Raw genomic sequence first — 23632 nt, 5'->3', positions numbered from 1 at the left:
TTCTTTATTTGGTTGAAATTCAAATAAGTTGTACTAAATTTACATGGGATCCATTTAGAGTGTGTATTGAGAAGATTACCTATAGTAAGGGTTGCATCTAAATATACTTAAGCAACTGAAGAAGCAAAAGTAGAACAGATTTGAAATTAAAATTCATCATCAAATTGATATGATAAACATTCCCAAATTGGTTGTACCATTGTTGGGATTAAATATACAAGGGGGTTGAGATCACCATCACCTTTAATTACTTTACTTCATGAAACAAAAAGCAACTATATATATTAGGCCTAACTAGCGGGTGCCATGTTGCTACCACAGCATTAGAGGCCAAATTTTGGCCTGATCTCCTAATCTTCCTTTCTTTTCCTCACACTTTCCAACTAAAACAAAGGAAACAATGCAATGCAATATATTACACAAGTTTTTTTTAGCTTGAAATAGAACTTATGTTTCTAAAACTGTCTCCCTGTAAATGTCTGTCCAAATTGCCAATTGCCAGGCACAACGTTGTTGCTAGTGATAGTTCTACCATCACTTGTAGTGACTTGGAATGAGAGGCTTTGACCATTGAGATAGTTATTGCTTTGCCAGTTCTGCCCCCAGTTCCTAGACATAGCTTGCCATCCAGTCTTTGATCCCTTGATGGACACAGAATGTACATCTCCAGCTCCACCAACATTTGTGACCAAAACCAAGTTGAAGTATGAGTGTCCATTTATTGTGAATCTGATTCCTCCTTTCTTCACACAGGGGACTCTGTTTTAAGACAACCAAAACACAAAAGTGTCAAGTTAGTAGCTTGAAATTGAGATCATATGGTTTAAATTTTGCCATGTTTCATTAGCCGAAAATTATATACCTTTGTCACTTCAAATTGAAGACCTATCTGGTATCTAACATGTATCGATGTCCAGTTTGGACACATGTAGTAACATTCAATTACTTCTATTTTCTTAAATTTATAATCAATGTCTATGTGTTAGTGTCGTGTTTGGCGTTCACATCTACATCCATGTTTCATAAGCAGAACATAATTTCTTATCTTAGGATATAGATTTACAATTAAAATTATAAGAAAGTAGTGTTGACATTCTTTTTTGGGGTATGTACCTTCTGAAGGAAATAGGAACAATTCCAGCTTTGTATTGAGCAATTTGTAAGAAAGCAGGCTCAGCAAGATCAAAGTGCTGAAGGGGAGGGTTGCACCATCCACCATTGGTATTAGACTCTGCAAAGTTTGGGGGGCAGAAGTTTGTAGCAGTAACCAATATGCTACCAGGAAGGCACCATTTAGGGTCACTGTTACATTTCATCTCGTAGCAAGACCCACAACTCAATCCATTGTTGAAAAGAGCAGTACTTAGTGCAGCAGTGTTGGTTCCATAGCCTTGGCTATACAAATTTCCATAACCACAAGCACCTCCTGCAATAATCACAATCTCATTAGAACTCGACACACGTGAAATAGTATTTGTACGAATAGAAATGACAAAAACTGAAATAGTATAGAACGACAAGTGCTGAATCAGTGTCTCATGAGACTAAAAGTCTCCTTTTTCTTCTTCAGGGTAAACATTATTAGTAATTAATATAGGATGGTTAAAATATAAATATAGTATTGAAAAAACATGTAGTCTTCTATTTTAAAATGACAAATAATTAAAAATTATAGATAAAAAAAATTAATGAGATAAACAGTAATTTTTAACATCTATAGGTTCAAATGAAAAGGCAAGGTACTCATTAAGAACTTACCCATTGTGCCTGATGCATCTCCTCCACCATAAAATGTGGCATGAGCATTTTCCCATCCACCTCCGTAGTCACCAAAAGTGCCTTTAAGGCATAAGCTAAGAACAAAGAAAAGAGTAGAAATGAATGAGGTTGCTACTATTGCCATTGTGTGTTACTACTTCTAGTAGTACTTACTTCTTGAGAAGTTTAGGGTTGCAAAGGATTTTAAGATAGGAGAAGTAGCTTTAGTGCTTGGTGCTTAATACATTAGCTAAGGTTGGTTTGCTTTATATAGGAAAGTTAAGCATAGGTTGGGGATACTAAAGACTGAGATATAGAAAGAGACATGTTAGCATTTCTTAGGGTCTAAAGAGAGAGAGCCAAAACAACAAAAAACTTATTCATATGTGCACATGGAAATGTTTTGGTTACACTACCAACTGCTTAATCTACGGTCCCACTTGGCACATGCATTTCTCAACTGTTTAAATTTCTTCATTTTTATAGTATGTTAGTTTATCTTTTTTCAAGTGGTCGTTACGTATGAAAGATTGAAAGTGTTGTATTCTATTAGCTTCCCTTGAATCACGGCTTACATAAGATAAATGGACACTAATTTTTGGTTATCTAATCGGCCTCTACACATATACGTCCAACTTGGTGTGCTCCAAACGCAATAGACTTAATTGCATTAATTTCCTCATATTCTATAGATGTGAAGAAAATATTACAAAAAATGGATTTGTCATTTGTAGTTGTTAACTTTTGATGGGTGGGAATAATTCTGCGGTTGCATTGCATGTTTTTACTTCTTCATATTCTGTTTTTGAATTTTATTCGTTCCTTTTGTTCTTTATATTTGACTTGAATATACGAGAGAACTGTGAAAAGGTCACCGCTACAAAAGCAATATGAAAGGACAAACTTAATAAATTGCTACTAGTTAAGCTCATTCTTACATATACAACATTGTTATTATGTATAGGAACTAATTGCAAAAACAAACACTGTTATTATGTTTAGGAAGTTTGAAAATCTTGGAATACAAAATTTTGTATTTCAACCCGTCTGCGACTTTCTAATGGTATACTATAAGGCGTCGCCACTCTCTTTCCACTTTTCTACTTGTCTTCCCAACGAAGAAGACAATCCACTCATATCGTATCACACGTTTGAATTGCCACGTCACTGCATCACATCGTCTTACACATCACCTGCCACATCATTTTGTTTAACCAACCACATGTCATTTCTTGCCATGTCAACACCAAACCCAAAAAATACAAATTGGAAAATTTGCATTTTGTCCCTCAACATTCTAAAATTACATTTTGACCCGTAACTTTCAGAAATTGCATATTGATCGTTAAACTTTTTAAAATTTTAAATTTACCCCTATCATTTTTTTGAAATTGTAGTTTGGCCCCTAAATTTTTTCAAATTACCATTTTGATCTTGATTATTGCCTTTGAAAAAAACACAGAAAATTCAATTTAATCATTAAAAATGTCTACAGACGCCAACCTCAACATGAAATAGAAATTGAAGACTTAAGAGACAAATTCAACAATTACAAGAAACTCTGAATACTCAACAAGTTCTACTAGATGACCTTATGTCCCGCATGTCAACTTCTCTTTGGATGACCTTGGCAATACGATCGTTGCACCCATGAAAGATGGGTAAAAATCAAGTCAACTCCTTTGCCATATATGGAACTTCTTAAAAGCACGAAGCGGTCCAAACCATTTGTGCCCTTAATATTTAATGTTGGAATGAATCAACAATCATTCTTATTATTGTATTCAGTACTTGGCATATATATAGTCAACTTACAAGCTTGCTTGTGTTACAAGTAACACATTATTCAACACTTAACAAATACTCCCCTAATCTGAACTCTAACACAAGATTCAGATTAAGACAAGACAAACAAAAGCAAAAGAAAACATAAACAAATGAAAAAGCAGTAAAGCTTTAACAATCCAACTTATCAATCTCATACACTCCAAGCATTGCTCTCAACTTGTAGAAACTTTCCATCTTCAATGGTTTTGTGAATATATCTGCAATTTGATTTTCAGAGTTGTAGTGAACTAATTCAACAATTCCATCTTTAGTAAGGTCCCTTAGAAAATGGTATCTAACATCAATGTGTTTGCATCTCCCATGCATGATAGGATTTTTTGACAGCTTAATGGAAGAACTATTATCACAGTAAATCTTGGTGCAATCTTCTTGTGTCTGACCTAGATGTTGCAAAATCTTTCTCAACCACATTCATTGGCAGGCACAAGAGGCAGCTGCTACAAATTCTGCTTCAGTAGTGGACAGAGTTACAATAGCTTGTTTTTTAGATGACCAAGAGATAGCTCTAGATCCCAGCTTGAAGACATAGCATGAGGTACTCTTCCTATCATCCAAATCTCCTGCATAGTCTGAATCTGTCCAGCCATTTAGTTCACAGTTCAAATCATTTTTCTTGTACAGTATTCCATAATTCAATGTGCCTTTAAGATATCTGAGAATTCGTTTTGCTGAAGCAGCATGAATTTCTGTTGGTCTTTCCATATATCTAGCTATCAGACAAACTGAATAGGCTAGATCAGGTCTTGTAGCAAGCACATACATCAAGCAACCAACCATTTGCTTGAAGTTAGTAGCATCAACAACTTTTCCATTTTCATCCTTTGCAAGCTTTCTACCAGGAACTATAGGATTGCATACCATATTGCATTCTTCCATACCAAATATGGACAAGATTTCTCTTGCATATTTCTGCTGATGAATAAAAATTCCATTGGCATCTTGAGTTACTTCTAATCCAAGAAGGTACCTCATCTTCCCCAAATCAGTCATGTCAAAATGTTTCTTCATAGAGTCTATAAAACCTTCAAATAACTCTTCATAATATCCTGTATATATCAGATCATCTACATACAGACTCACAATCAAACACTTTCCTTCAGCATGTTTCACAAACAAAGTATGCTCATGTGGACGCTTTACAAATTTCTCCTTGTAAAAGTAAGCTTCAATTTTACTATACCATGCTCTTGGTGCTGTTTCAATCCATATAGGACCTTTTTCAACTTGTAAACATCACTGTTTGTTCCTTTCAAATATCCCATAGGCTGTTCAACATACACATCTTCAAGCAATTCACCATGTAAAAAAGCACTTTTTACATCCAACTGATACACTTTCCAATTTCTGCAAGCTGCAGGAGATAAGATGGTTCTTATAGTATATCTTGCAACTGATGCAAAAACATCATTGTAATCTATGCCATACTGCTGAGAATACCCTTTAGCCACTAGTCTTGCTTTGTATTTTTCAACTTTCCCTTTCTCATTGAGTTTAGTTTTATAGACCCACTTAACACCTATCTTCTTAGCTCCTGATGGTAAACTAGTGAGTTCCCAAGTATCATTTCTTTCAATGGAATTAATCTCTTGATCCATTGCTCTTCTCCATTCTTCATGTTTAATAGCTTCTTCATAGCTAACAGGGTCATTGTTGGTGCTGAAGGCTGCCAGATTATGCAATTCTTCTTCCTCTTCTGTTTCTTGACCAGTTACATAGTCTTCTAAGTAACTAGGCTGCCTTCTTGTTCTATTATGAAGTAGATTAGTTGTCTCATCATCATTTTCTGACTCACTGCTTTCTTCACCATTATCTTCATTGTTTGAAGATCCATCACTGTTGCTGCTTTCTTCAGTGTTTTCTTCATTATTTTCACCATTATCAGTAATACTTGCAGTCTCTATTACTCCAGTTTTCTGTTTTTCATTCCATTTTCAACCCTTTGTCTCTTCAAACACAACATCCCTGCTAACAATTATTCTTTTTTCAACTGGATCATAAAACTTGTAAGCCTTTGATTCCCCACTGATACCTAAGAAAACACATTGTTGCTTTTGTTATCTAGCTTTTTCCTATGAACATCTGGAATGTGCACAAAAGCCAAACAACCAAACACTAAAGTGTTTCACTGAAGGCTTCCTATCACTCCATGCTTCCTCTAGAGTGATATCTTTGACTGATAATGTTGGACTTCTGTTCAGTACATAGGTTGCCCATTTTGCTGCTTCAGGCCAAAACACTTTTGGTACATTCTTCCCAGCAAGCAAGCACCTTACCATATTCATGATGGTTCTATTCTTCCTTTTAGACACACCATTTTGTTGAGGTGTATAGGCAGCTGTCAGTTGTCTCTTAATTCCTTGAGCACTGCAAAATTCATCAAACATGTTGGAAGTAAACTCTCCTCCTCTATCAGTCCTTAGACACTGAATTTTACAACCTGATTCTAGTTCAACTGCTGCTTTGAATCTCTTAAACACCTCAAAAGAGCTTGCTTTATCTTTCAATAGATACACCCAAGTCTTTCTGCTGAAATCATCTGTGAAGGTGATGAAGTACCTGTTTCCTCCATTAGACAATGGACTGATAGGTCCACATACATCACTGTGTACCAGTTCAAGCTTCTTTGAAGCTATCCAATTTGCTTTTTTTGGAATAGCTTCCCTATGCTGCTTTCCCATCATACAATCAAAACACATATCAGTCACTTCTTTCAAATCTGGCAAACCGTTAACCATTTCTTTTTTCACTAAGGTTTTCAAACCTTTGTAACTCAGATGCCCGTATCTATTATGCCATAGTTGAGTTTCAGTATCACCTGATACTTTCAAGCATGTAGGGATGATAACAGGAGCATATATTATATACATTCTATTAGATGACATTTGTGTTGACATGATTAATCCCTTTTCCTCATGAAATACTTTACACATATCCTTTTGAAACATTATGGTAAGATTTTTCTATTGAAGTTGCCCTATACTCAATAGGTTGTTACTCAATCCAGGTAAGTAATGAACATCAGTGACAACATGAATAATGCCCCCAATAAACAACTTCAAATTCCTTTTACCCATCACTTGCATTTTTTAATCATTTCCTAATTTTACAGATGCTCTAAAACTATCATCAAAATCAAACAGCCAATGTTTAATTCCAACCATATGATTGCTACATCCAGAGTCTAAGAACCATACCTCATCCTTTGCTTGATTGGAAGTTTCATGTTGTGCCATCAGCAACATCTCTTCACTGTCATCAAACTCAACATAGTTTGCATCATTTTCTTCCCAACTTGGACATTCATTCTGATGATGACCCAATTTATGGCATTTGAAGCATTCAACAAGTTCTTTGCTTTGCCTTCCTCTTCCACGACCACCACGCCCTCTATTTCCAGTTCTTCCTCCTCTACCTCTACCGTTCCCTCTACCAAACTATGAGACTTTCAGTGCTTGTTCTTCTGCTTTATCATGTTGATATTGCATTCTTTGTTCATGAACAAGAAGGCTGCTCTGTAGTTCATCAATGCTAAGTGCAGTGACATCATTAGATTCTCCAAGGAGCAAACTACATAGTTGAATTTAGGATTCATAGAGCGTAAAACCTTTTCAACAATAACCGTTTGATCTAATCTTTCACCATGAAATGTCATGCGATTTGCAATTGCAAGAGTTCTTCCAATGTAGTTGTTCGCAGATTCATCATCTTTCATGGCAAGAACTTCAAATTCACGTCTAAGAGTTTGCAATTGAGCTCGTTTCACCTTCGTTGAGCCCTGATAGTTTCTGCGTATTGAATCCCAAATATCCTTTGCTGTATCACGAACAAGGGTTGTCTCCATAATAGAACGATCAATGGATTGAAACAGATAATTCTTGGCTTTGAGATCACGAAGCTTGCTTTCTTCTGCAAGTTTTCTCTATTCTGGTGTTGCATTTGCAGGTGCAACCATGATTCCATGTTCGATAAGATTCCAGTATTCTTTGGAACGGAGAAGATTCTCCATCAACATGGACCAATGATCGTAGAAACCGTCGAATTTTGGAATTGCAGGTTGAAGAAACGAAGAAGAAGACTTTGTCATTGTTAAAGATGCGAAGAAGATGAAGATTGGTGCAAGAAAATGATTGTCGCCGTCGTAGAACCACCGTAACTAACTTTCTCCGCCGTAGAAAGAAATTAGAATCACCGTAACTCTCTCTCCCCCCCCCCCCCAAACAAACTGCGTTCTAAATATTGGAGGGAGAAGAAAACCACAGGACCCCTAAGGACTCCTGATACCACTTGTTGGAATGAATCAACAATCATTCTTATTTATTGTATTCAGTACTTGGCATATATATAGCCAACTTACAAGCTTGCTTGTGTTACAAGTAACACATTGTTCAACACTTAACATTTAAGACTTAAATCAAAGAAGTTTTATAAGAAAAGTGTTAACCTTTGTTCATTCCATTTTAGTACCGAAAATAAAAAAAGTTGGAGAATGTGTGTTGATAGACGAGTTTCAAAAAAATTATTATCAAGTTTTGTTTTCTAATACCCCAACTTGATGATTTGCTAGAATAGTTACATGGTGCTACCACTTTCTCAAAGACTGACCTTCTTAATGGGTACCATCAAATTAGATTGAGGCCATAATAGTCTACATCGACAATCGAAATATTTTTACTATTCTAATTTGGGGTTTTGGAAATTTGTTTGTAACATAAACAAGTGTAGTAGATATAATGAAACTTTACAGATTAAAAAAAATGTTGGGATTAAATTTCACGTATCCTCTTGATCGATTATATATTTACATGTCGTTCATCATTTTTTCTACATGAGTACTAGTACCAAGAAAAATGTCGATGCAATTATCAATTTTCACTTGAAAATTTATCAATAGTCAAATTTAATTAAGCAACCCAAGAAGCCAAAGTTGGAACAAATTTGAAATTAAAATTCATCCTCAAATTGATATGATAAACTTTCCCAAATTGGTTGTACCATTGTTGGGATCAAATATACAAGGGGGGTTGAGATCACCATCACCTTTAATTACTTTACTTAATGAAACAAAAAGCAAACTATATATTATACTAGGCCTAGCTAGCGGGTGCCATATTGCTACCACAGCATTAGAGGCCAAATTTTGGCCAGAACTCCTCCTAATCTACCTTTCTTTTCCTCACACTTTCCAACTAAAACAAAGGAAACAATGCAATGCAATATATTACACACACACTAGTTTTTTTTTTTTTTTAGCTTGAAATGGAACTTATGTTACTAAAATTGTCCCCCTGTAAATGTCTGTCCAAATTGCCAATTGCCAGGCACAACGTTGTTGCTAGTGATAGTTCTACCATCACTTGTAGTGACTTGGAATGAGAGGCTTTGACCATTGAGATAGTTATTGCTTTGCCAGTTCTGCCCCCAGTTCCTAGACATAGCTTGCCATCCAGTCTTTGATCCCTTGATGGACACAGAATGTACATCTCCAGCTCCACCAACATTTGTGACCAAAACCAAGTTGAAGTATGAGTGTCCATTTATTGTGAATCTGATTCCTCCTTTCTTCATACAGGGGACTCTGTTTTAAAACCACAAAAAAATGTTAGAACATGGCAGTAGCTTATGAAGAAGAAAAATACGAGAACAATTTTTTTTTTTTTTTGAGAGAAAGAAAAATATGAGAACATATGATTTAAATTTTGCTATATTTCATTAACAGAAAATTATGTACCACCGACATTTTAAATTGAAAACGTGTCTGATATCTAACATACACACATCAGTGTCTAATATAAATACATGTAGTCACATTCACTTACTTATATATTTTCTTAAATTATCATAAATATCTACGTGTTAGCATAGTGTTCAGTAGTATCCGTGTCTATGTTAATGCTTCGGCAGAAAGTAGTGTTGAGTTTCTTTTTTGGGGTTTATGTACCTTCTGAAGGAAATAGGAACAATTCCAGCTTTGTATTGAGCAATTTGTAAGAAAGCAGGCTCAGCAAGATCAAAGTGCTGAAGGGGAGGGTTGCACCATCCACCATTGGTATTAGACTCTGCAAAGTTTGGGGGGCAGAAGTTTGTAGCAGTAACCAATATGCTACCAGGAAGGCACCATTTAGGGTCACTGTTACATTTCATCTCGTAGCAAGACCCACAACTCAATCCATTGTTGAAAAGAGCAGTGCTTAGTGCAGCAGTGTTGGTTCCATAGCCTTGGCTATACAAATTTCCATAACCACAAGCCCCTCCTGAAATAATCACATCTCATTAGAAACCCAGATAAGTGGAATAGTATTTTGTACGAATAGAAACGACAAAAACCGAAATATACTTTATACGAATTGAAACGACAAAAAGTTGAATCACAAATGTCTGGTGGGACTAAAATGTCTTTTGTTTTGTTGCGCTAAGCTTACTAATTAAATGTAGGATACTAAAAATTTAAATAAATATATTATTGAAAAAATATGTAGTAAATTGTATTCCCTTGTGATAGAAATTTGCAAATAATTTTAAAATGTGAAACAAATATATATTTTTTTAAAATTACATATAGAAAAATGAGATGGAGAGTAACTTTTAAGACATATTATATGTAAAGGTGAAAAGTTAAGGTATTTATTTGAACTTACCCATTGTGCCTGATGCATCTCCTCCACCATAAAATGTGGCATGGGCATTTTCCCATCCACCTCCATAGTCACCAAAAGTGCCTCTAAGGCATAAGCTAAGAACAAAGAAAAGAATAGAGATGAATGAGGTTGCTACTATTGCCATTGTGTGTTACTACTTAGAGAAGTTTAGGGTAGCAAAGGATTTTAAGATAGGAGAGGTAGCTTTAGTGCTTGGTGGTGCTTAATACATTAGCTAAGGTTGGTTTGCTTTATATAGGATAGTTAAGCATAGGTTGGGGATACTAAAGACTAAGATATAGAAAGAGACATGTTAGCATTTCTTAGGGTCTAAAGAGAGAGAGCCAAAACAACAAAAAACTTATTCATATGTGCACATGGAAATGTTTTGGTTACACTACCAACTGCTAAATCTACGGTCCCACTTGGCACATGCATTTCTCAACTGTTTATATATCTCTTCATTTTTATATATGTTAGTTTATCTTTTTCAAGTGGTCGTTACGTATGAAAGTGTTGTATTTCTTATTAAGCTGCCCTTAAATCACGGTTAGCATAAGATAAAGGGGCACTAATTTTGGGTTATCAAACCGGCCTCTACCCATATACGTCCAACTTGGTGTGCTGTTGAGGTGAGCACCAAACCTAGTAGACTTAATGGCATTAATTTCTTGCAATACTATAGAGATAAAGAACCAATTGCGGTTATGACAATTTATATATTATGTCACATGTGAATTTACGGTTAAAATTTGACCTAAATTCTATAAAATTTCTGGCTCTGCCACTGGACCTAATTATGGGGCAAGCTGCTCTAATACTCCTCACCCCAATGATCATAATAATTCAAGGCCTGCTATACGGTAGCTATAGTGATATAGTTGGTGTTTCGATTCTCGTCGATTTAATCGCCCCAGTAGCATTCATCATGCAACTCCAATTGGAGGAATTGGTAGCACCATGATATAAGGTTGTAAATAGCCCTTCTTTTGGTAAAGATAAGAATTCAAGATCCTCGTGATTAATTCAATGCATCCTAATTTTATTCATGACATTAATACTATTTAGTACCAAGTTTTTGGGCGATAGGGTTTGAGGAGTATTAAAAGAAAGGAAATGTTAACTGGTGCTTCCGGGGCACTGGTTAAGGATATGAAAAATGAAATTTTATAGTAGTTAATGCATTGAAATTGTGTAATTAATTTATAATAAAGTCAAAAACAGTTTTCTTTTATAGTAATAATTCACTTTTATGATATGCTTAACCAGTGTCTCAGGGACACCGGTTAGCAGGACCCTTAAAAGAATGACATTCTCAATAGAGCAATTTCATAGTAATTTAGTCTAAATCTCAAAAATACTCATATAAACTTACCATCAAAAAATAAAAAAGTTTAAATGATTGTTATTTAATTGTTTTGCATGGGTTTTGATATATGTCTCCAGATTATTTTAATTTTATGTATATTTTTAGTAAAATTATGGTAACTTAAAAAAAAAAGTAGCTAGTGATATTAATTGTAGCCCATTTTCACTTTTCATCTTTAGTATATACTTTGCATTTAATGAGTCATTCTAAGTTGTAGTAGTTTTATTTTGTGACTGCTACAAATCCCTTGTCCGCTCCCTTTCTCTACAGAATCACACAGATACACAGAACCCTTTCTGCATTCTACTTGGTTCTTGTTATTGTGTATGAAAAGGACAAAACAGTACCAATATTAAATTTGTATGCAGAGAGATTTAATATTGCAAAGACTCAGAGCACATAACCGACCTTAACTGTAGCACTCCATACAAACCAACAACTCAAGTATTATTTTTTAAAAACTCGGCGTCCGATCCAAGAATCGACTATTCCGAGAGGATCAATCATACAGCTCATTGCGGGAGCCCATTTAAAACTAGAGCAAGGCTTTGTATAGATTTGTCCATCAAAATTGACATCAAAAAAATCAAACTTGAAACTTTGAGATGAGCAAACTTCAAGATCTCAAATCAACCACTATGCCAACCTAACTACTAAAGTATTTTGACTACACGTGTGTCATTAATTTGCTCAAGTTTTCAGATGATTTTAAAAACCAATGCTGATTTAAAGTCTACTATGATATGATAACCAAAACTTAAAAATGAGATAACAACAAATTAACTTTTGTCTTATTCTTTTGCTTGTACAACTCTCTTAATCCTAGCATATTATGAAATTAATATTAGACAATTAGTCATTTCAGATGATTAGTACTTAGAAAGAATCCTATATTTTATTTGTCGGTTACTATGTCAAACCATATTCTAATAAGCAAATTATATTACTTAAGCAACAAGGCTACTGTTTGACTGTCGTCTCTCCAATCAAAAAATAGAATCAAATGCTTATTTGTACGGTAAAACTGGTAAGTTTGGTTCACCACTTTTCATATAACACCAATTTAAAAAGAAAAAAGAAGATCTAGTATAGAATTTAATAGATAAGTGGTAAATACTCTTCAGTCTCATTAAGGATGTCTTTAGGAGTTGAATTTTAGATCTCACATTAATTATGAACGAGATAAATATTATATACATGGCTCATGTATCGGATATCATAAAATTTTAGATGAAAATGTGATATTTAATTTCACTAATGTGGTTACTTTTAATTAAATGTCATGATCCCTTCATCATTCAATGGTGGTATGCTCTAGTCAGTTTGATGGGGAGCGGGAGTGGAACATGATGATTTCTTATATTGAAAGTCTTAATGGCGGTGTCAACAAGCGTGTTTAGTTGATAATAATGACGATGGAAGTATAGGACATGAGAGACTCACGTTTAAATTCAAGTGATATAATTAATCTCACATCGATACAAATAAACTAAATTTTAAATATATAAGAGCGGTAATCCTTATATATACATAATATCTTAAGAATTTTGGTGAAGATGTAGCTTTCAATCTTCTTGTAGTCTTGGAACATTGATTCATTATTGCTCTATGCCTTAAGATTTTCTTAATACAAATTTTATTAGCATAGTGGCTCAATCAAATTGTGGAACAATACAACTTCTTGAATAAAAAAAAAAAGAGAAGTGTTATTTGAACAACCATTTTATGGGACAACTTGTGGGACAACCAAAATATACAGATAAATGTGAGTTTAGACACAAAAACCAAAGCAATGTAGAGAGAAAATGTGAATATGATGTGAGTATGAAAGAGAAAGTTGTCATAAAATTGATGTTCTAATATCATTTCTCTAAAAAAAATGGGAGGCAGCATTTTCCATATGATCATAGTAAAAAGGAGAGACGTTGTAAAAGCGATCCCTTGAGTAAAAAGAAGGTAAAAGTGATCTCAGCCATCGTATAATCAAACGTTAGTAAAATAAATTTTGATTGTTTGATTATATATTTTTAATGATAAACCATAATAAACAATAAGTTAACAAAAGACAATTACTGCGTCCCTTTTTCAGTAGGGTATATCTCAAATCACTTCTTATTTAGAACGTGCCAAGTGGACACGTGGTTGCGTTCAATCAAAGGACCTTGTGATTAGTTCAACAAATAAAAATCAATATTAATTATTACAAAGCTTAGTGAAGGGACATGAAGACGTTTAAACTATAAACAATAAACAAAGAGAATGAGAGTGGTTGATTTTTTGTTTAGTGAAACAAAGTTTTCAATTTTTTCAAATTTCAACCATCATTTTATGATACTTCTTTTTGTATGCACATATACATATGGTAATGCAATTAATACGAATAAGAGAAAGTGGAGGGGAGATCTCATATTGGCCCTACCATGTTAGGGGCACATGCATGTCCCGTTCTTTACGGTCCATTTCATTCAAGCGTCATTTTCTGGATAAATATATAAATAAAATTTCGATATTGAGGAAAGAAAACTGGTATGCAATTAAATCAAATTCAGATAATGACTTTTGCAAATATAAATAAATATTCTAGTGGTTGGATATATAAAATATAAGTGATGAGTATGCATTTTGAGTAGATGGATTATTTTTATTATCTACTTAATTAAGGATATATAGAAGCTTCCATTTTAATTTGTTAAAAAAAAAAAGGATATATAGAAGCTACTTTAAAAACCAAAATTAAAATATTAACAAAGTTGAACCCTAATTTTTGTCACCAAAAACCAAAATTAAAGCTACTTTAATCCTTTCAAAAATAAAAATAAAAATGGAAGCTACTTAATCTACTTCTGTAAAATGATATTTATAATTGATAAAATGCCCAATATAATATGTTTAATTCTTTTATCGCATATAACATGTTTAATTTAGGTGTTGAAATAAAATATGTTTAATTTTTAGACCAATAATTAATAGATTGGTTAGGGGAATCAACGTGTGTGTATAGTTTTTTTTTTCTTCTTTTTTTTTGATCAATTTTCTATTATATATTTATTGAAAATTGACTGAAAATTTGATGTGGAAATGTTTAAAAAAAATCACGCGGTTGGGATTGATTGTAGCGCGATTGGAGAAACAATTTGGAAGTTTTGGTTCATCAAAAAATCGTGGTGCGATTAGGTTAAATTGCTGTGCAATTTTGGATTAGGTTCAATATTGTATTGATGTATGAGTTTAAATCGTACCATGATTTGTCTGGGTCTGAATACTACTTTAGTATTCATTGATCATCTTTTTGTGCAACCTTGTAGAGAGAATATAGTTAAATCAAATGAGGGAACTTTTAGGGAGCTTAGAGGTTAAGAGTTGACTGTTTTTAGAAATTACGGTTGTTCTTGAGAGTTTGTTGAAGTAATTTCTTGTAACTATTTTGTATTATCTTTGTAAAAAAATCATTGGTAATGAAGTGGTGGAACTTGATGAACAAATTTTGGTCTGTTTAATTTTTTTTTTTCTTTATCATCTGCTTGTAGTTTGTATTTTACATGCTTGTTGTTTGTATTTTACATTTAGTTAGTTACTAAGTTAGATCTAAATATATTAGTAATTTCCTTTTGCTCAAACATCTAAATTTATTGAGGTTTAAACCCAAATTCACAACTATATTAATATATCATCAAACAACAACAAAAATATTTATAACATGTAAAGTGAGGAAATTTCTTACAAAAAAAAAAAAAAAAGTGAAGAAATTTCGTCCCGTGTCCTACTTTTATTATTAACAGTTAGTAAGAACAAGTAGGACAAAAAGATCAGTAAACTATTTAGGGTAACAAATATTAAATTGCACTAACAATTCATATTACGACACGCGTATAAACGTCCCTTTTAAATCACCATAAGAACATCTTTTCATGAAGCCTGCAAATTTGTTTTCTTATAGGTAGTATTTTATTGTCAAAATTAAATAATAAAGGAGAGGGTTTGATGAATTAATCACCACTTCCGTGAGTAACTTTTTCACCTTTTTACCCTTGTCATCTTTTGTCAATTATGGGGAGTTTCCTAAGAAATTTAAAAGCTAAAGATAGAGAGACAAATGTAATGTGATTAGGGTACACTTATTTTCGGTGCTAGTATGAGTCAAGATTTACGGCTTTACCATGAAGAGGGAATGCCTCAAACTTGTACAAGTTTTTGATGATTAGGAAAAGTAACATGTCCAAAATTCAAAAGACCAAAAGGGAAAACAATTAAGTTCCTCGCTCAAGCATTTATACCATGTATGCAACATATATTCCACCTTTTCTTTAAATGAGTCAATATTTATTTATAAATGTTTAATAAAAAAGTAGAGAAGAATTCTTATTAATTAGTGTTTGAAAAATCAAACATAAAAAATGAAATTCAAATAATCCCTAAAGGGAATGGTTGAACAACACTAGAAATATGATCCACATAAAGGGATAAGTGAATTAAATCCATATGAGTTTTGTCCAAGGGACCACAAGGCCTGTCTCCTAGACCCACTTGAGAAGAAAGCAAATGAAACCTCATAATATGGATTGAACTTGAACCATTAACAAGGACTGTGAGGGGTCACATTCTTGTGGTAGTTACATGCAATGGTCATATGTAGAACACAAATTAAGTATTTCAAAGAAGTAGTTTTCTGCATAGCTCAAAGTACATGTATTGAAACATATTCCAAACCCTACCATGTGGATTTAAATGGGGTGCTGGGGGGCTGTAACCTTGTAGTTGTAGGTCATCCATAACTGTTTGCAAAGGTGACCAATGGTTACAATTTATATGTTTGGTACCCCATATGTCATTTGAAATTATTTCTCAACATGGATTGGTTTCAATGTTGTCATCTTAACTTTGCAAACCTTTATCTTGTAATCACATTTATTTATTTATTTATTTTTGAAATATAACCTGATGCATGAGGTATGAAGTTATCATGTAATATTATTGTACATCCCATTTTAATTTAATTATTTTGAAAGTCCCTAAACTATTTGGATTTTTTTAAATATATCCTCCAAAATGTCAATAGTTTGTAATCAAGTATAGAATTCTCATCAGTGTGAGCAGAGGCCACCATCAAAGCCAAAACCAAGGAATGCAAAAATAATTACAATAATTTATTATATTTGAATTATTATTATTATTTTAGAATTATAAAAATTAAATAATTTTATGTATGGATTGAAAGTGCTATTAGTCAAAGGGGATCGTCCATAAAAAAATGTTTGTGGATTAAATTTTATTTAATGAATGATAGATGAATTGAAAATGCTATTAGTCAAAGGGGCTCAAAGGTGTGCTGTGAACAAAATGAAGCAGACATATAGAAAATGTGGTGGCATTTTTATTTTCTTTTGTTTATGACTTTGGTTTCGTGCGGGCACATCTTGTGCAATATGCTGCACCTTGTTTATGACTTTATGTTTTATTTAATAAAATTTTGAAAGAAAGAAAAAAAGAAGGTTGAACCATTGAAGATGCTTAAAAATTCAGTTGGATTATGGAAGTTGTTGAAGGATTAGGTAGAGGTTGTTATGATATGAAGCTGAAAATAGGTGTTGAGTATCAGAGTGGAAACAATTTTCATCATCCGCTACCGAAGGAATTATAAGCTGTGTAAATTTCCTCATTGGGATGCTAGTGATTACTGATTATATTAGTGAACATAGCCTAATTTTTACCGTGGACAATGACAGTCCAGGACGACGGTAATTAACCATGTGAAAATGTTAAAATCAAGTGCTACTGGTCAAGCTTTGCTTTGCTATTCTTCCATAAATTACACTCACCTTCCTTTGGAGAACTTGAAACAAATGAAGCGGAACAAAGACTCTATTATATTGTTTGGATATTTTACGACGGAAGGAAACTAATTTTTCACTTTAATGTTTGAAAAGTTACGTGTTAAGAGTCTCACATCGGATTATAGCTGACCTGACAATATGTTTATAAAAGGAGGCAATTTTCACCTTACAAGTTGGTTTTGTAGGATTGTGCCAAACCTAACCAAGATTTCTAAGATTACTAAATGCAATGAGTTATAACTTTTTTATTCCATTTTTACACTTCACTTAAAAAACATCACTATGCTGAATTATCAAGTCAATTCGATTAATATGTGATTATTTTGACATTGTTTCTAAGTAACACCAGAATATTTGTCCAAAAAAAGTACTCCCTCCGTTTCAAAATATAAGCAAAATTCATTTTTTAGGTTCATTTATTTAATAATGTATGTGGTTCAGAATATGGACCACATACATCATTGAATGAATGAACCTAAAAAGTGAATTTTGCTTATATTTTAAAACGGATGGAGTAGCACCATAATAAACATTAATAGCACCACAAATTAAGGTAAGAACAAAACATTTTTAAATTTTGGTTGCAGCATAATTTAAAACAACTGTATTTCCATTTGGTTACACGTAAAATTCTTATATTTTCTAGCTTATATAGATTACATTAATGTTTTTTTTTTTTTTTTTTTGTAAATTACGGTTCATCATATCTTTTAGATATAACTCAATATCAATATTCTTATAGATTTCGTAAAAAAAAAAAAAAAAAAAAAAAAATCTTATAGATATAATTCAAAACCGATCTCAAAGAGTTTATAAATAAAAAAGCCATGTGTATTTCCATTTGCAACTGCCGTAGTAAAATCAACCTTATCAATTTACGTGATAGTACCATTTCTGAAAAGAAGAAGAAAGAGATCTATAAACAAAAAACAATGAAGAGAAAAATAAAGAGGGGCTAATGAAATAGAAAAAGCAGGGATAAAAATGTAATTAGATTATTAATATGTTTCATTTCATCTGATAAACTCCAATTTGGTAGGATGAGAAATTGGATGAATGAATGGTGTTGGATGGATTGAGTTTCATCATACTCCGTTTCATTTCATTTTTGCAAAACCAAAGAATGAAATTCTGTCTTTCCCTTTATTCATTCAAAAGAAACACAACACTATAGACTCTTCAAAGACTGCATGATTCTTCGAATGCGATCTAATAGACATGTATAGCTTTGCAATGTCGTTGAAATATCATGTGAATGTGATCCATCAAATGAAATGCGTTGCGTTGTGGAGTTGAGCTGACATATGTAATAACAAATGGCAATTATATTGAACAATCTGCATGAGCCGGTGACAATTATATTCATCCCTAATCTCTATAATAACAAGTGTTCCAATTTCTCTATTGTTTCTTCCTTCTATACATGTTTCTATTCTTAATGTAGCATATATATCTCATATAAAACAGGCTGTTGCTGTTGAAGTTTAAAATTAGGATAAACATGGAAATAATCCACTTCATGTCTCTCTTAGAAATACATTAGAGCTTCGTAATTAGAGCCCAGTTTTAGATTATTTTTTCCAGCAAAATTTACAACAGCAAATATTCCTTTAGCAACTAATTTGATCTAATAACCCGAAATAATATCTAAGCCTTATTTCCTTGGTTATTTTGCAATTCGGCAGGCACTGACCAAGACTCCAAGTGGAGGAGGCCACTCTGGGCTCAATATTATCTTCATTTTAGCTCAATAATCTTCATTTTTTCAGTGCCAAGATCAATATTTATTATCTTTAGTAATACTGTTTTTAATATTTGAATAAAGAATATTCTTTTTCTTATTAGATAAAATTTACGTGAAATCAACTGAATCATGCAGACATACACAACAATCGAAAGAGTGCATTTTCGCTTACCTGCTAATCATTATCGATGGTTATACAAACAAGCATCACCCTTTGATCATTTGCTACGTAACACAACATGTAGTACGTTTCATTTTCCCTTTGACTTACAAAGGTTGAAGTATTACTTAAGAATAACAACTGCTAATGTAAGTGCCTCTTTGGATTGGCTTTTTTTTAGTTGATGCAAATAAATAAGTTTTTATGTATTATTCATAAACTTGTCGAAGTAGTTTATGATAAAACAGCTTATAAAGATACAATTTTCGTTAGTGAGAACTTATAAATTAACATAAAAACTTATTTATTTGCATAAGTTAAAAAAAAAAAAAAGGCAATCTAAATGGGACCTAAATCTAACGCTTTTGGCTTTTCCTCGTTCAGCTGAAGTACTTTTGGCTTTGAATAAAATCTAACGCTATACACTGCAACTCTTTCCTGCAACCTTATTTACTAATGTAACAGAAATTCACAGAGAAGATGAGAATTAAAATGCCGAGATGAAGAATGAGAATACACAAGTGTTTGCCATTTATTTCCCAACTAATACACGAGACTAAATAGTAAGGTACATGGACACGTTCAAATGGCTTCTTCATAAAAATTGACAGTTTAAGCAGTAAAGCACGTCTACCTTTTGAGAGCTCCATTTGGAGAGATAGCGAGAAAAACACAAATTGATGGATTGAATAGTTTAATCACAAAATTAACTACTCTCTCTCAAAATGGACCTTTTGTATGCACAAAAACTAAACTCAATGGTCTGTCCATGGCATACCATGTCTACACCTATGAACAACAGTCATCAGCAACAGAAATTTATGATAAAAGGTTCTTTAGTGCAACAAGGTAGAAGTGAGAACCGACACAAAGACTTGTTAGTGATGCTCGGTGCAGAAATGAGAACACAGATTGAGAAATGTTATTGAATAGAAGGTGCCATTACGTACAGAACAATTGAAGAAAAGCAAGAAAAGCTCTTAAGAAAAAGCTTATCACATTAATAAAACAATGTTGTGCATAAATGACCATAATGGATCATGTACCTTGAAAATTTTCAATCTCCATGAATTAGTTTCAAGTCTAACAGGAAATTAGAGAAAAATAATGAGCACCTTGAAGACATTTGTTTCAATTCTTTTGGGGGAAAGTCAATTTTAAAAAAAAAAATCTCAAAAAACCGGTTAAATTTAGTGTTTTTTTCAAGATAAGCTAATAATCCACATACACCCTCAATCAAATAAATAATTGAATAGAAAAACAAAAAATCAATACCTCTGGGTCTCACTCATGTCAATCTATGAACAACCCAATAAACAGGGTGGGGACATGTTAGTAAAATTTGCATCAAAAGGCGTTGTTGGTTTTATTAACAGAAACAGAGGGACCATCAGGCATCAGAACATGAGAAACCCTGTTGCCAATGTCCAGCCCCTGAAATTGGCCAATAGAATCACTTGACAACATTTCTGACAAATCATATGAAGTGGGTAGATCAAACTGAGGCTGGTGGGGATTGGATCCATTAGATGATAGTGAATGAAAATGCTGCATTTGCATGGCCCTAAGTTCGTTTGAACCATGTTGTGGCTGGTGCATGAAGGACGAAGCTTGAGAATATGAAAGTTGATGCATTCCCAAACCATAGGTATCAGCATGGGTTGGTACCTCTCCAGTAGCAAGCTTGAGCCTATCAACTTCGTTCTTCAATGCTTCATTTAGAGCTGTAAATTTTATAATAACAATTGTTTTTAAAACTGGAGGTTTGAGTAATGTAAATGAATTGTATGTCACATATAAGCTGAAATTTTAACAAAACAGAAACACTACTTTTAGGTTATTGATCATGTACAATGATTTGAAAACTTGACTAGTCATTGAAGTAGTGAAGGTTTTGATTCATGGTTCATTGGTTTAACCTTAGTTGAAGTAGTGATAAATGAATATGGTTTTCAAAATTATATAGTAAGTGATAAATTGAGCTAAATTAATAAGATGTCAAGTAAAATAAAAATTGAAAGGCTTCAATCACTGCAGTATCGTTTTTGATAATATAGGCTTCATTGTATTTTTTTATCTCTAGTTTGGTAGATAGGTGATTTCGGTATCTACAGTTTCAATTGTTTAAGCCAAGTCACCCACAATTTCCAAATGAATGAAGTCTAGACCAGGTGTTAATATAGCATCCAATTACTAAGAATGTAAGCTATAATGAATGATATCTTGTAATCTTGCAACAACTTGAGCTGACATGGCATGGCACAAAAAAATTACATGTCAAGGCTGTTGTTGTCAATGCCAGCTCATTTTGTTGGTAATTGGATACAACATTTATCCTTTAAATGGACTACCATGTCATCCGAGACAGTTGACATGTCACAAAATATAATCCACGTAGGCTCAAATATTAATAAATAGACAAAATATTAATGTTTGGACTGCATTCATTAAATTGAAAAGGTATGAGGATTAGAAACCGATACTACAAGATAACTTATATGCTCTAACATAATATAAATAAATGAAAGAGATTTTTGCATATTCTAGAAACTAAAATTACAACTAAGTCAAATTTAAATTACCGATGCTGTCATTAATTCAGGGTTAAACTAAGTTAATGGCCTTTCATATTATACTGATGCAAAACAACAACAAAAAGCAGCAAAACAAGAAACAGGAAAATAAAGTGTTGCATATTTGCATGGCTAAGACGTACCATCACATAGCTTAGCTTGTTGCTCCATGGTTTGTAACCGAAGCTTCAACTCGGTATTTTCACTCGACAGACCAGTTGTATCTCTCTGAAAAAGATGTTGTTTCTGAATGAATAAGTTTCACAGGACATAAAATGAAAGCCCACCACTAATATAAGGAATTTAACAAACTGGAAACCAAGTTCAATTGAATGGAAACAAAAGCATGTCCATTTTGAAAAATGAACGGCCACAAGAGTGAAAAGCAAACCAATAGCCCGATGAAAAAAAAAATAACCAAAGGATAGGGTAACTTTTCGAAGGCCCGCCCCACCTGTGAATATGGAGCCCAATTCGACATTCCCACACACAGATTCTCTCGAACAGAATCTTCATATGACCATAACGTCCCAACCCTCATTAATGCCCACAACAGCTACGTGGAAGAAATCCGTTTGAGGTTGCCTTCCATAACAGTTTACCATAACCCCTCCTCGGATTCCTTCGATATATATGCACCTAAGCATTACACAAACGGTACACAAATTCTAACCTGAATAATTCTCAATCTTATTGCTCTCTCCCTAACTTAAGCATCAGAGTGCTTGCAAATACTACCCCTAATCTCATTGCTACGGAACGCTGCTCTCCAATTTGACCTACTTCTTTGATCAGACTTATCACTTACTATTCTTGACATTAACTACACAGCCTATTTGAGCTTTACAGCAAGTATATAATCATGTTGAAATCCATTAATTAATATCTCTCATAATTGTATATTTAAACTATACATAATAACGATATTTTTACTCAAATTAGGCAATGATAAGTAATAACCTGGAAAAGATTTAATTGAGCAGAAAGAGTAGTTGCTTCAGTTTGAAGAGTATGGATTTTCCTTTCAAGCTCAACCACATAACAAGCTTTCCTCTCTTTGGACCTAGCCGCAGATTGACGATTTGCCAGAATCCTGAATCAAATCCACGATCTATAAAAACAAGTTCAATTCAATAAACAAAAAACCAATTTGAAAATTGCATTAAAAGAAAGACCTCTTGGCGCGTTTAGGATCAACTGTCCACAATTGAGCAAGTTTATCAGGAGACATAGCTTTCTTAGATTCGATTCCTTCAGACAACAAGGAAGAAGATGTATCGGCGGAATTGCTACGGCGGTGACCGGCATTAGCGGCGGTTGGAGAATTGAGTTTGGATCCGGAATTATCGGAATCGATGTAAGAGGAAAGGAGATCGTCGTGTTGAGGTGGTGGTGGATCTTGGAACTGGAGCGGAGAAGCGTCGAAGTCGAAGGGATCCATTTCGAGGTCGAAATCGTCGGGGATTCGGAAATGTACCTCCGATTGAGATCGACGGTGGAACGGGAACGACGACATCGCTGCGGTTACCGATCCGGTTTGAATCCCGTCTTCTTCTTATTCTTCTTCTTCTTCTTCTTCTCTCTCTCTCTCTCTCTCTCTCTCTCTCTCTCTCTCTCTCTCTCTCTCTCTCTCTCTCTCTCTCTCACACTCGCACGGTTGTTTTCTCCTTTCAATGATAAAAAGAAGGTTAAGTTCTTGTACCAAAAAAAAAAA

At 33.6% G+C, this 23632-nt stretch overlaps 3 protein-coding genes across 3 annotated transcripts; all 3 read right to left on the bottom strand.

Moving 5' to 3' along the window:
- Positions 1-139: 139 nt before the first annotated feature.
- LOC25489834 (expansin-A8) lies at positions 140-2077 on the bottom strand. The gene is made up of 3 exons (XM_013606062.2): positions 1759-2077; positions 1114-1426; positions 140-759 (listed from the first exon to the last, which is right to left on the bottom strand). Exons 1-3 carry the CDS (start codon positions 1901-1903, stop codon positions 456-458), a joined length of 762 nt encoding a protein of 253 aa, XP_013461516.1. The 5' UTR covers positions 1904-2077; the 3' UTR covers positions 140-455.
- Positions 2078-8539: 6462 nt separating this feature from the next.
- LOC25489833 (expansin-A8) lies at positions 8540-10482 on the bottom strand. Its single transcript, XM_013606061.3, has 3 exons — positions 10242-10482; positions 9545-9857; positions 8540-9181 (listed from the first exon to the last, which is right to left on the bottom strand). The coding sequence occupies exons 1-3, from the start codon at positions 10384-10386 to the stop codon at positions 8878-8880; spliced, it is 762 nt and encodes a 253-aa protein (XP_013461515.1). The 5' UTR covers positions 10387-10482; the 3' UTR covers positions 8540-8877.
- Positions 10483-20325: 9843 nt separating this feature from the next.
- LOC25489831 (bZIP transcription factor 18) lies at positions 20326-23607 on the bottom strand. The gene is made up of 4 exons (XM_013606059.3): positions 23094-23607; positions 22879-23011; positions 22062-22146; positions 20326-21069 (listed from the first exon to the last, which is right to left on the bottom strand). The coding sequence occupies exons 1-4, from the start codon at positions 23432-23434 to the stop codon at positions 20693-20695; spliced, it is 936 nt and encodes a 311-aa protein (XP_013461513.1). The 5' UTR covers positions 23435-23607; the 3' UTR covers positions 20326-20692.
- Positions 23608-23632: the final 25 nt, after the last annotated feature.

Source organism: Medicago truncatula, chromosome 3 (genome assembly GCF_003473485.1).
Source record: "Medicago truncatula cultivar Jemalong A17 chromosome 3, MtrunA17r5.0-ANR, whole genome shotgun sequence".
Classification (NCBI taxonomy): Eukaryota; Viridiplantae; Streptophyta; class Magnoliopsida; order Fabales; family Fabaceae; genus Medicago; species Medicago truncatula.
This window is presented reverse-complemented; position numbering and strand designations above follow the sequence as displayed.